The sequence below is a fragment of the Taurulus bubalis genome (assembly GCF_910589615.1).
Source record: "Taurulus bubalis genome assembly, chromosome: 4".
Lineage (NCBI taxonomy): Eukaryota > Metazoa > Chordata > Actinopteri > Perciformes > Cottidae > Taurulus > Taurulus bubalis.
Genome location: NC_136592.1, coordinates 7,681,812 through 7,695,975, shown reverse-complemented (window position 1 = coordinate 7,695,975; position 14,164 = coordinate 7,681,812). Strand labels below are relative to the sequence as shown.

Genomic DNA, 14,164 nt, shown 5'->3' with positions numbered 1-14,164 from the left:
ACCAATCCCCAATAGGGGGGGGGGGGGTATATAAAACTGTAAATCATAGCTTGTTTTATGAAAAAAAAAGCCCAAAACTGCTGTATTTGGATGTATTGAACACCATAAGTAATATACAAGTGAAATATATAGTTTGGCAAATAAACAAATTCAAATGTCCAGTGTGCAAATGTGCCCCAATGCAAATTTTGGAGACCTCGTCTGAATTTTCTCTGTACTAAACCCTCTCTAACTTTGTTCTGCTTCACTTTATCAAAGTCAACCTTTGCAGAGAGAATGTTCACATATTGAGCTATGATTTGGGTTAGAGTTAGACCTCACAGCTACATCATTTCAAAGAAATAATCATCCTGAAAGTGATTTCTTTCTAGGCGGACCTGAAACCTTTTAATTTTTTTCTGTGTGTCATCTTCATTTACTCTTAACCAGTAACATATATACTGATATTTACATCTCTGAACAAAATCTCATGTGTGCAGCCTTTTATTATAACACCAACATTATTCAAATAGCCCTAGTGGTTGCAGAGATACACCCTTTTTAGTTTGAGTATGCGATTTTCGATGAAAGGGCTTAAAAATAGGTGGGTTTTTAAAAGTTAAACAGTGAACGGCTCAAAGCTTGGAGAGCTATCGTGAATAGTGTCAGCATGTCCAGTTAGCGTTGAACCAAAGATTTAGTGATGACACTCGTCGATGATTATTAGATGCAGTTAGTGCACTGGGTTTGGGTTTGAATGGGTTCCGTGATCACAGTGTCTTACTCAGAACAGGATGTGATTCCAGAGAAGTGCACACAGTAGATTCCGGTGGGGTGTGTCTGCTGAATTGTGTGAACGAATGAATACAACCCACCACTGGCACACGGTGTATGAGACGTGGTTTCCTCTCACATCGCAGATATGCTGTATTTTTTTTATCAAATCTATGCAGGCACTCAGTGGCAGAATAAAACTTGAGGAAACTGTAACCACGCGAGGTCCTTGAGCATGCAATCATAGCTAACCACCCACAATATAAATATTACTGCAGCACAATTCAAAATAATAATATTCTTTTATTCAGTGATTGCCCGGTCCACTTCTGATATTACCGTGACCATAAGAGTCATAACTGACGCAACAATAAATAATTAGAAGGGGTTACTGTTCATGACACGTTTGCCGATGCAAACTTAATTTAAAGAAGTTCCATGACATGATTAAGTTATTGTCATTTAACTGCATGTGACTGGAGTCCAAAGGCCAGTAAGCACCTAATATAGGCAACCGCTAATACGCTTGTGAATATCAGTTATTGAAACTGGTAGTCATCACTTTCTGAGTGGAAGGGTCTCTGGAGGAGGAGTTGTTGTCAGATCGAGACTTGCAGGACAACGCCACGGACCACAGGAACATGAACACACCTAGGAAGAGAGGACGGAAAAGCTGTGAATCCTTCCAGGATATAAAGAAAGTTAAAAAAAAGCCCAGTGGATGCCTTGAACGAGGGTCACGCACGTACTCACCCTGCAGGGAGTTTAGTACCGTGAACACGTAGATCCCTGCGAGGGAGACGTAGGTGGTGCTCGCTAACAACCAAGGTAAACCCAGCACGAAGCTGAGGCCCAGCACTGTGGCACAGTCTCTCCATAACTTCATCCATTTTTCTCTGTTCATCTTCTTCGAGTCGCCGCCAGCGCCTCGACTGCCCGCCCTCAGCCCCCACAGCTTAAACACCACCAGCCCCAGCATGCAGGAGTTGCACAGTATCACCAGGCCAGGGAAGGCCACGGTAGTGACGTAGCTGACCGAAAGCCTGTGGCTGCTCATCCAGCATCTGCAGGTTGTTAAAAAAAAGCGTTTTCATTTACATCAAGATAACTTTGAATTCCAAATGACCTGCGAGGAATAAAGCAGGATGCATTTGCCAAGAATTCTAACCTCCTGCGTGGTTGAACATTTCACATCGTAAAACAATGTATCTTGGTTTCTTACATCTCCGCTGTTGAATTGCGGTTGTTGGCATCCCTCGATTCCGGCTTGTATTTTCCGTAAACACCTGAAATCCCACAAACCACTGCAATCAGGGTAGGAAGACCTGCATGGAGACAAGACAGATACAGAGGTTCCTTCAACAAGACCCGGCTTCGGTTCAAGAAGCCTGTGTGCACACAGACAGAACAATAGAATTTTATTTTCATATTTACCAGCGTGTGGCTAGAATTGCGTTCAGATTGTGAGTCTGTATGAGATCCTGAAAATGTGAGGTAGGAAGGTAGTGGGACATGGGCTACTCCTCTGTGTGATGGAGCTTCACTGTTGCCCAGACCCTTTAAAAAAGCAACAATGTTGCTCTGGGTAACGCTTTCCTTTTCTTTTTCTCATCCTGCTTTTCTCATCCTGCTGCTCTATACTCACTAGAGCAGTGGTTCTCAACCTTTTTTCAGTGATGTACCCCCTGTGAAATATGTTTTCAGCCAAGTACCCTCTAACCGGCACAAACACAGTGCTGTGTCCTCAGACATTGAATTGTTTTCCGTGGGTATTTGAGAACTAAAGAAAATGTTGTTGTCTCTGTTGTTGTTATGGTGAGCTAGGGAGCTAAGATCTATTTGACTCTAAATGGACCATAAGGTAGTTGCCGCCTGGATTCTGCTGGAACCTCATTGTTTTTCTGATCTTCTGCAATGTCTGAAAAACTCTCCAACGTGTAACTTGTTGAAATAATGGAACAATAATTCATAAAACGACAATTATTCCATTTGAGCGCTTTTACTCAGGCTCCACTCACCCCATCCCACCACGCTGAGCTTGAGCAGGTATCTCCTGACGTAGATGTTGAAGACTTGGACAAGGAGAAGGTAGAGGTGGAACCCCTCCAGGGCCGTCCAGCTAAAGGTGGCCAGCAGGGACCAGTGCAAAAAGAGACCCAGACCCCGGCAAACCCAGTCTTCCTCTTTCCCGTTCAGCCACCAAACCCAGAAGCAGCACAGCAGGAAGCTGATGTGCAGGCAGAGCAGTGCTCCGGTTAGATGTAAATGCACGCTAATAGCCTTCTCGGGACGCCGCCGTCTGAAAGGGAAAAGGTTGATTATGACCCTTTTTTATTGCCTCTTGCTTACTGGTCACACCGACTTGAGACTTTGTCCTGATTCTGCTCTCTTTGACTTTTCTGACATACATATAGGGGCATGCTTACGACACACCTGGGAGCGTGGCATATACAGATGCAGACATCTTCGTCTTTCATTTGTAGGCATTCTTAGTGTTGCAATCGGTTCTATTTTAGTTATTTCCTTGTTTTGAGCTTTACAGGAAACTATCAACCCCAAAGCTTGTTTGACCCACTATGTGGCACCACAAAAAGTCTGCAACATATAAAACCCTTCTTTGCAGCCGTAGGCACAGAACTAGCATGCATTGAGACTCATAGTCCCAAGGGGTTACACCGAGCAGACGGCGGCCATCAAACCTTTCAGCTCATCAATTGGTTAAAGTCGATCAGTATGACGAAACACAGAAGAAATGAATCCAGTAGTAACACACACTAACAGTTACATCCACATGTAGCTTCACTTACTTGACCGAAAGCCCTGCTGTCATCTCGGTTCAGCAAAACATTAAAGATATTTAATAGTATCTTAATATAATTCACTCTAGACCCGTGAACATCATAATTTTAAGTCAAACTCACTGCAGACATATATAGACGATCAAGCTGATGACTGAGAAGAAGATGGAGAGCACTGATCCAATGTAGGTGATGTAGCTAAGGTTCACAGCATCGCTTTCCTCCACTGATAGCACAGGGTTCTGGAAAAAAACATGGAATATAAAGGAAATTTAAAACATAGTTTAAGTTCAGAAGCCTGATCTTCAGCAGATAGATTGTAGATATTGATTTAGATGTGTCTTCAGTAAAACTCTATTCATCTATAAAGTATGTTTCTATCTACCTGTTTTTATATGCATTTTCAACATGCGCATCTTTAAAAAAAAGAAATATCTCACACACACACACACACACACACACACACACACACACACACACACACACACACACACACAATTAAGTTTGGCTGAAGTGGCTGCGGTTCATTCAACCCCCTGCCTGGTATCTTTATCAAAAAGTCCCCAATGACCTGTGGGACAAACCACCTGTAGCATGTGGCTGATGACAAAAAAATTGCATTTTACCACAAGCACGGCAAAGAAGCTCAAATGGCTGCAGCTGCAAACAAATTCATTTCCAGTGTCACTGGTCTCACAGCCGTCTGTGCTCCAATAACCTAGAACACACACACACACACACACACACACACACACACACACACACACACACACACACACACACACACACACACACACACACACACACACACACACACACACACGTGATGCAGTATAACTCATCTTTTCATTGAAGAGCAAAAAAAGAGTGGAGGCCTCCATGTGTCGCCTACCTGTTCCATCCTCAAGCGGCGACTCCTGCCAAAACACACAAGCCCCATCCTCTACCTGAAACATAAAAAAAGAAAGAGAAAAGTGTATTCAAAATCAGAGGAAAGCAGAATGATACATTCTCCAACTGGGATGACCATTTGGGTTTTGTTCTTCTACCTGTTTGTTGTGTTTGAAGGTTAGTCTGATGGCTTGTGAGAGGTTCTGGACAGGATGGTTCCCCGCCCTCACTGCCAGGACTAACCCCCCCAGAACAGGCCTTTGCTTGGGCCTGTCTAGTGTGATAAGTCTCCCGCGAGAGCGGGGGCTCATCTGCAATGACAGAGAGAGGTGGATGAGAAGACACATGGCGTTAACGCGGGGGTGCGGTCAATAAGGTTTGAATCAAGCTTCTTTAAGCGACCGTTTCTTCATTTTCATTACCGGCCGACTGTGAGCTGCAGGGTTCATGGAAATCAATGCCAATCAGCATTAAGGGGGAAATGCTAGCTTGTCCACCCCAAAAACAATGTACATTGTATTCAGCTGACTCGGCTAAGAACCTTTCTGTCGAATGGCTTTAGGGAGAGCGAGGCCCCCGGAAAATAAAAGCACATCAGTGCCATCAGACAACGCAGTCTGATTGAGACATCGAGACGTGAGTAAAAAGGAAGGAATACAATATCCGCAAAACGTCAACAAATTTTAATGTATGTGAAGCATGTCTTGTTTCAGTTTGCGGGCTGATGGAAATCCAAACGCCTTTGTCTTTTGCTAAACAAAGCATTTCCTAAAGTCTCCCTGCACTGATGTGCGGTCATTCTTCCATTCGGCTTAACGCCGTTCGATAGAAAATGATTATTTTCTGGGACCAAGGGGCTCCTGGAGACGTGGGTGCTGTGTACAATTTATAGTGATTTTGGGTGAACTATTCCTTTAAAGAGGCCAGCGTTGCTGTACAGAAACATGAAGGCCCTCCTCCTTATCCACCGTCCTGAACTGCTTTTGATTTCCTCAAAGCTCGTAAAAATGTTTTTAAAAAAAAGAAAGAAAAAGAGGCCTTCAGAGAAATTAAATGTTTGACCTTCAGAGCTACTGACCTTGAAATAAGTGCTGTTGATAACGGTGGCCACCAGAAGCACCTTGTCCTCAGACTCGGCTCCTCGGCTTCTCCGGAGAGCTGAGGATGAGATTCGAACCCTGTGCTCTGGAGTGGGACTCGCGTCGGCCTAAAAACCACAACACAAAATATGGGCTTCTTTCCTCGCTCGTTCAAAGAAAAGACGGCACAGCAGACGCTGATGCCCTGATCCCTGATTAGTATGAGGAACTAAAATGTTTCTTCTGTTTTGCTCATTTGTTAGCGCATTTCACGCTCCAACTCCAGAGCCAAGTGAGACAACAGCCGGGAGCCCAAAAATATGATCTCACCTCTTGCTTCCAGTTCACCCTCTGATGAATGAAGTTCATCAAACGGATTCTTAGCCTGCAGCTCGCAATTCTGTCCTCATAGCACCTGCCAACGCATATTTCACACATTTCAGCAATCTAAACAATACATAGACTTATAATAACTATTGATTTTAGGGGACGAGACCAGTCTTTAATCCTTTGACATTATTCCACCTTTTTCCGCCTTTTCACTGTGGTATTAACAGGGAAATAACACATCATGTGCTTTTGGTTCCTAAAAGGCTTTAAACCTGTTGGCCCCAACAGTATTATGGTATGTTATGATCCTTTCTTATTTCTTCAGGGATTGTCAGAGCATTCGTTAGACAACAAGGAGCAGCCACATGTGTTCTTTAATGTAAAGGGTGTGGGTTACCTGGTCCAGGGGACATCACCTTCCTGACAATTGTTGAAGACATGTTCACAGTTTTCTGAAGCTGTGAGAAGTGACAGAGAAAGAACAATGAAAGAGATTGAACAATATCTGGACAGGCATATTTTGATCCCCACATACTCAAGGAAACTGTGGGTTTTTTCTTCTTCTTTTTTTAAGTGTTGCAAAATGGTTGAGTAAGAGTCCCCTGACCAGCGTAGGACTTTGAGGGACTTTATTTTTCTCTTGTTCTGAAACTCTTGTTCTGAAGCCCTTATTATTAAGACGGTTAAAGTGGCATTCACCTCATAATCCCACAGAAAAAAATAGAAAAAAAGCTCAATAACGATGTAGAAAACTCACCGAGAGCTTGGGTTGTAGACAGCCACGCGAGCGTGAGCGTGAAAAGAGAAGTCCACATCGCGCTCGGCCTCACACACAGATGTTGTGGCGGTTCAATGCAGAGCGGGGCTCTACATGCTTGAGGTTTTGCTTGATGAGCAGGCAGTTTCACATCTCCATACATCACATGCTGGTGGCGGAGCCGGGGGTGGACAGCTTATGTATCACAGAAGTGATACATAAACTGACGCGTCTTCTCACCAATCTTGCTCATGAAACAGCAAAGTGTCTCAATGATTTCAAAATTAGTGGTACTGAATTATCACTGAGAGAGAGAGAGAGAGAGAGAGAGAGAGAGAGAGAGAGAGAGAGAGAGAGAGAGAGAGAGAGAGACAGACAGAATAAAGACTCCTTTTTCAATGTGACTGAACAATACATTATATTTCACTTTGACTAAATCTCCAAGGTTGGAGAAGAAAGACATTAGAGAAAAGAGGAAATTTCCAAATGTTACAGTTTTCCTGTAAAACCCATGCAAGAAGTCAAAAACTTGTGAAGTCACAGTAGCCTACTGACAGTAAGTACTGATACTTGCAGCTGGCTGGGGAAGTGAAACTCACGCTGCAACCGCAACATGTTCTTTCAAAGCTGGCAGCACACACGCAATTATTGATAAAATTCTTCAATACAATTTCTGAATAATTCAAAGCCATGGATAACGATTTTGAGGACTGTAAACCACTCGCAAATAGCAACATGCGACCGCTGTATTGTGATGTACTAAGATTTTATTCATGAACACACTAAGGACACACTAAGGACTGAGCGATTGTTATATAAAACTGTAAATCATGTATTAGGATGTATTGTAAGTAATATACAAGTGAAATATATATTTGGTTTACATGGAAAAATTCAAAAAATTCAAATTCAAAATGAGGTCTCAAATTAGACCTCGCGTAAATTTTCTCGGTACTAAACCTTTTCTAATTTTTTTCTTGATCAAAGTCAACCTTTGATGAGAGAATGTTCACATATTGAGCTATGATTTGGGTTAGAGTCAGACCTTACAGCTGCATCATTTCAAAGAAATAATCATCCTGAAAGTGATTTTTCTCTAGGCGGAACTGAAACCTTTTCTTTTTTATCTGTGCGTCATCTTCATTTACTCGTAATCTCACATGTGTACCTTTTATTATAACACCAAAACTATTCAAATAGCCCTAGTGGTTGCAGAGATACACCCTTTTTAGATTGGGTACGCACTTTTCGAGGAAAGGGCCTAAGAATAGGTTGGTGTTCTATTGGTTGAATCACACTTAAAGCTACACACACACACACACACACACACACACACACACACACACACACACACACACACACATGCACACGCACACGCACGCGCGCACACACACACAGTATGTTTATGTGAGGAAGTTACAGAAAACAATGTCTAAATAAAAAGTTTTGGGGAATTTTCAAGCAAACGCGTCAGTAGCATGTAGGAGTTCAATGGTTACACAAGGGCCTTGAAGCCTGAACCCTCAGACACTGGGCTGACGTCACCCGAGAGACTGTAAGGGCTTTAGATGGTGTAAATACGTTGTTATATGCTATGTACAATTGTGGGTACCGGTATTTATTTCCTACTTTTTACTCCCTGATTTGAAAGTATCTCTGGCTCACAAGATGAGTTATTTATCAAATAGTCTATTTACTCAGCTTCAATGACAAAATGAAAAGAAATGGTTTGATGAATAAAGTTATGTCTCTAAATTGTTTTTATGTCCCATCTTTAATCTCAAGGTTTTTGTGAAATGTGTAATTGGCCCGGTTGAACGCCCAGCTGCCATCCTCTTTCTTTACCTTTTTGTTCTGCTTCTCTTCTCTCATGCCATTCTCCCTCTCCCTCACCTAATCAGTGTATTATATATATATATATATATATATATATATATATATATATATATATATATATATATATATATATATATATATATATATGTTGATGTCTGTGAGCATCAGCCGATAAAACAACATGCTTACAGACAACAAGCGGGCTATTATGCAACAGGAAGTTGAGTACCTCCTTCAGAATGACGTTGCTGTTCCCTGCTCAAGTGCCTGGAGTTCCCAGTCATTGTTTCCAGTCAACTAAATGTGCATTATTTAGTTTAAAATGACTAGTTGTTGAACCTTAGCTGCAAACACCCAACATGTTGATCCAAGTAAAAGCAAGTAAGTTCTCTTCACTGTCCTGTTTGACCTTGTGATGACGGATACTTTGCAGTTTACATGTGAGACCTATTTGACTGTAAATGAGATGCTTTCCCTGGCTCTCTGATTTACCTGATCAATTAGCACAACAGAATGTTGTGAGCAAGAGGAAAGACAATACAATTGAAGGGCTGCAAGGTGGTGTAATGGCTAGCACTGTCCCCTCACAGCAAGAGGGGCCCACTGTTCTCCCTGGCTATGAGTTAGTTCCTGAGGCTTATTGCCAAATATTAAGAAATTGTAATACAACTGTCAACCAGACTTATGACAAATTTGCACATAAAAAGGAGACCTCATTTGATAAATGGTGTCATGCATTGTCATTTCAAGGAAAAGCTGCATCATGCTTGTGATACCGTTCGTCAGTCCCTTGCCTCGGCTCAGTGTACGATGAGAAACAGATAAGAAAGTTGCAGCCCGGTGATGAGGTTGATGTCTGTGAGCATCAGCCTATGAAAAAACATGCTTACAGACAACAAACGGGCTATTATGCAACAGGAAGTTGAGTACCTCGTTCAGAATGACGTTGCTGTTCCCAGCTCAAGTGCCTGGAGTTCCCAGTCATTGTTGGTGGCAACATTAGATCAGTCTCCCTGTTGTGCTCTTAAAGGGCCACTTGTTACTGGTTGCTGGTGGTTCTTGGGAAGAGCACTCATTCACATGGAGGTTATCTTGCAAAAGATCAAACTGTCAGGTCTCGCTATATATCCAGGAAAGTTCTCTTAGGATTTGGATCATGAGAGGGAGAGTTTTCAAGCAGGACGAAATGAAGGCAACAAGAGAGTGGAACTAAACCAGTTGACAGTTTGGGATGCGTTTAGACCTGGTGGGGTGGTATTGGTTATGTGTTTAAAAAAATGAAACGCTGCCTTTTTGTCTCATAGTTATTAATACAACCAACCTGGCTCGGAGTGAAGAGAAGAGGATGTTCATGGATCTCAAAGAGCCCCACTGCAAATTTGTTCTTGTGAACCTCAACTTTGATCTGCCCCTCTCCATCCAAACAGATGCCTCATTCTAATTGGCTTCTCCCCAATATAAGCAGCAGTAGGCAAGACGGTCAAGGGAGACCGAGGTGACCGCAGCAAGACGGTCCATTAGAGCTGGAGCAAATTAAAACGGTTACGAACCGTATTACCTGATGTGCTGGTGTCATTGTGCTGAGGGGAAACTCACTGGGGTAACGGGAGCTCTTTACAGACACTTTTCTTCTTTATTTATTATTTCACTTTTATGTTAACATACTTTTGATAGACGTAAAAACAAGTGTATAATGCACCTTTTAGAACAGGGGTGGGTAATTAATTTTCCCAAGGGGCCACATGAGAAATTTGGACCGTTGTGGAGGGCCAAACCAATTCTGAACTTAATTCAATTCACTCAATATTAATGTTATTACTTTATTTAAAAAAAACTGTAAATTATATGGTTTTGAGCTGCTACTGGTAAGAATACATGTTACAATAAGGCTATGAAAATAAGTTAAAAAATGTAATGTAATTTTTTAAGATTTTTTTAAACCTTACCTTAAATATGTATGTTAAAGACAAGCAATGTATTAACTTTAAACAAAAGCAATAAGTGCTTTTGATGATTTCCAGTTCAGTTGTTCTTACTCGGTGAGTCCAGTCTGTGTTGCTTGAACAAGAGCATGAAGTCTGGTTGAATGAGGTGGAGATGAAGGACAGCTGAGAGAGAGGATCTGATCTGTTGAACTTCATCACTAGAATGTTTGTTCTCATGTAGGTAGATCCAAAGAGAACCAACATCTTCTGAGCATCTTTCCTCCTGTGAGGAACGTTCTCCTCTTTGAGAGAAGAATAACAATCCAGAAGTGATCCTGACCTAAAGTGCTCTGCCATAGTGGATCAGACCGCAGGTCAGATCCGCGGCGGCTTCGCACGATTAATTTTCAATCTGGAGGCGGAGACTGCAGCGCGAGGCTCCTTGGGAGGCGGGGGTCTCGCGACAGAAACTGCAGAACAATACGCTTTCACTTCAGTCTCCAAGTCGGTAACACTGCCAGATGTGGCCCGCGGGCCGTAAGATGCCCAGGTCTGTTTTAGAAGAATGTATATTTGTGTGATCTTACCCTTTGCCTATAAATTGTAAAGGTTCTGAAGGTAGAAGGGATGCGATCAAGACTTGCTAGCAGTTATTGTCTTCAGTACCCTCCCGTTGTCTTAGGGTCAAAATGACCCTAAGACACACATACATATACACTTGTACATGGGTCATTTTGACCCCAAGACAACGGGAGTTTAAAGATTTAAGAAGCTGGTGGTTCTAGGTGGACAAAAAAGCCTGAATGCCATTGTCGACAGTGATCTGACTTCTCGGTTGGTCTGGGATTGAAGCTCTGGGCAAGTTTTTCTGCAGAAGTATAATTTCTGCATTTCTCCTTCCTTCATAAAATACCCAGTAAGTAAGCTCTGCACACGGCAAGAGTACATTTCATTCATATTCAGATGACCAGATGGCAATATACAATAGCTGGCAGAGAATGTGTCACAGTCGGCCATTTAGACAGCAGCGTATTCTTAAGCACACTGACAAATTGTGTTTGTTTGAAAAGGTATGGCAATCAAATATGTTTCACCAATGTAAGACTAGTATTTTGACAAATGAGTGAAACGAGTTGACTTATCATGCGCATCCCTACTTTGTAATGCTATTATTGGACGCTAAACAAATACTGAAGCAATGTGTAAATCATGTATTTATCATATGTGCATTATTTAGTTTAAAATGACAAGTTGTAGAACCTTAGCAGCAAACACCCAATATGTTGATCCAAGCAAAAGCAAGTAAGTTCTCTTCACTGACCTGTCTGACTTTGTGATGATACTTTCAGTTTACATGTGGGATCTATTTGACTCTAAAAGAGATGCTTTGCCTGGCTCTCTGATTTACCTAAACAAATAGCAAAAACAATGTTGTGAGCAATTGGTAACATGCGTCAGTTCATTTTCTTAAGTACAGTGCACCTGACATTTTATGCCACATATGCTTCAAGATCATTTTACTCTTTACTATTATTTGTTTGACTTATTATTCATATAAAATATTTGAAATACACAGTGGTTGGTTGACAGTTTTAGAAATTCAACTTTGTAATTTCTTTCCTCACATGATAAACCTATCATCAGATGAAAATGTGCCCGTTGCCTCACGAAAATGTAAATATTTTATGAAATCAGTCCATCTCAATCTTCACTAACTATGACGTTGAAACGCTGCTGACATGTTGATGCATCATAATCCAACAATACCACAGGGGTCAATGTGTCTCAAGTGAAATCACTTCAATGGACGAGCCTGTGTGTTGTGTGTGTTCTGATGCAAACCTACCCATGTTAATGTGGACGATATCATTGGTCAGTTTGACGTTAGGGGAGTGACGGTGGGACTGGCCCAGACTCCTTATGTTGGGAAACTTGTGGTAATGATTCACTCAATGTGTCTGACTGAGTTGGTAACAACATAGAACATAAAGGTATTGAAGCGGGGACGTTAAACAGAGAACTCAGTGCCGAGATCCACACTGACCTGGTTACTTTTCAAAATCAGAAGGAATTGTATGCGCTGCAGAGTCCATTGGAGAACAAGACAACCTGTTCTTGGATTGGTCTCCATAGAGACAAAACTAATCGTGAAGTCTGGAAGTGGTCTGATGGAGATAGCACACAATTTAAAAAGTGGAATATAACTCAACCTAATGATTATAATTACACAGAGAATTGCGTTTACATGAGTTCTTTGTTTTGGCAAGACATGGGAGGGTGCTCTGGAATACTGCAGGAATCTTGAGATTGACTCCACTTCAAGTAACTTAAATCATCTCTTTGACCTCCCACACAGAGGGATGCCTCTGTCGGAGCTAATGCCATTCTGCCCTGCACCCGGGATGTACTGTGGGACGATGTCGAAGACGGGGAAGCTGTTGCCAACGAGGAACTGTTTGGAGAGAAGGAATTTTCTTTGCTCAAAACGTGTCTAGCATTTATGTAGTTCAGAGCCTTCACATGAAGATGCACGTTAAATCAGTTGATATGTTAGCTTTATTCTGTGTTTGTGCTTGTGGAAGAGGGGTAGATACAGCATCTGTATTTCTGTATTAGTTTTTAAAAACGTAACTTTTCCCTGATTTGAACGTCTCCCAGGCTTTTGCCTCACGAGATGAGTTATTTGTCAAATAATCTATTTACTCAACTTCAATGACAAAATGAAAATAAATGGTTTGATGAATAAAGTTGTGTGATATAATTTCTGAGTTGTGTCATTTGTGTAATTGGCCATGTGTTGTCTTCTTTGTTTACTTTTTTTCTTCTTACGTCTACATCAGGGGTATTCAACTAATGTTCAACAAGGTCCAGTTGGAAAAAATGTCCTCATGCAAAGGTCCAGAACATCACAGTAATGTTTAACTTGCGCTATGATTTAGTCCCATATGCATTAAAGTAGCCTGCAGTTCTTTCAACGTCTGTATGAAGTCAACAACTGACTGTCAAATCAAATAATTATATAAATAATATCTCAACAATATTTATGATCAAATTTAAAATTTAACTGGATGAATTATAAATGCTCTAATAATTAATATATATATTATTCTCTCATTTCATTTGGGATGTGAGTCGGTACATTTGCTCAAAAGAGTTGTGCTTTGTCTCGTAGCAAAGCTTCATATTGCGCTTTTAATGATCGTCTGAACACATGCGATATAAGAGATTTGAACTTCCTTTTGGAAGAATGAACATAGAAGAGTCTGGCTCAAGACTAGTCTCGCTGTCCACATTTCTCTTTTTGGAGAACGCCATGTGGAATAACTTCTCTCACTGGTGTACTGATCCGACTGTTCGGCCTCTCGTCCAGTCTCTCCCGTCTTTTACTCGGATGCTTATCCGAATACGCATATTTGATTATCTGAGTAGCATCACGTGGTGTGATTTACATGCATGTAATTAGACGGTGTGTATCCTGGACCTCTGAACGAGTGCCGTAAAGGCTGGAAAAGCTGCACCGTCTAGAATATAAGCGCCCTGTCAACATTTGATAATTACACTGTAACAAGATAACTGTAGAATTTACAGTAACTTTGCTGGCAGCAATAAGCAAGTAAGTAGCTGTAGTATATTTCACAGTATGCTTCCTGTAAAATGAATCACAGTACAGTTTACAGCAAATCCCAGTTTACTGTAACATGCATCACTGTATTCATTGTAATACTGTAAATTAATAACAGTAAAATAATTAAATACTGTAAAATGAAGACACAGTTTTTTTCAACAAAAGTCATT

General features: G+C 41.4%; 1 protein-coding gene across 1 annotated transcript; it reads right to left on the bottom strand.

Annotated features, from left to right (window-relative positions):
* Positions 1-1,078: 1,078 nt before the first annotated feature.
* On the bottom strand, positions 1,079-5,978 carry adgrg3 (adhesion G protein-coupled receptor G3). The gene is made up of 10 exons (XM_079216654.1): positions 5,852-5,978; positions 5,521-5,649; positions 4,601-4,753; positions 4,444-4,498; positions 4,178-4,269; positions 3,675-3,793; positions 2,772-3,052; positions 1,976-2,078; positions 1,507-1,817; positions 1,079-1,404 (listed from the first exon to the last, which is right to left on the bottom strand). Exons 1-10 carry the CDS (start codon positions 5,957-5,959, stop codon positions 1,289-1,291), a joined length of 1,467 nt encoding a protein of 488 aa, XP_079072780.1. The 5' UTR covers positions 5,960-5,978; the 3' UTR covers positions 1,079-1,288.
* Positions 5,979-14,164: the final 8,186 nt, after the last annotated feature.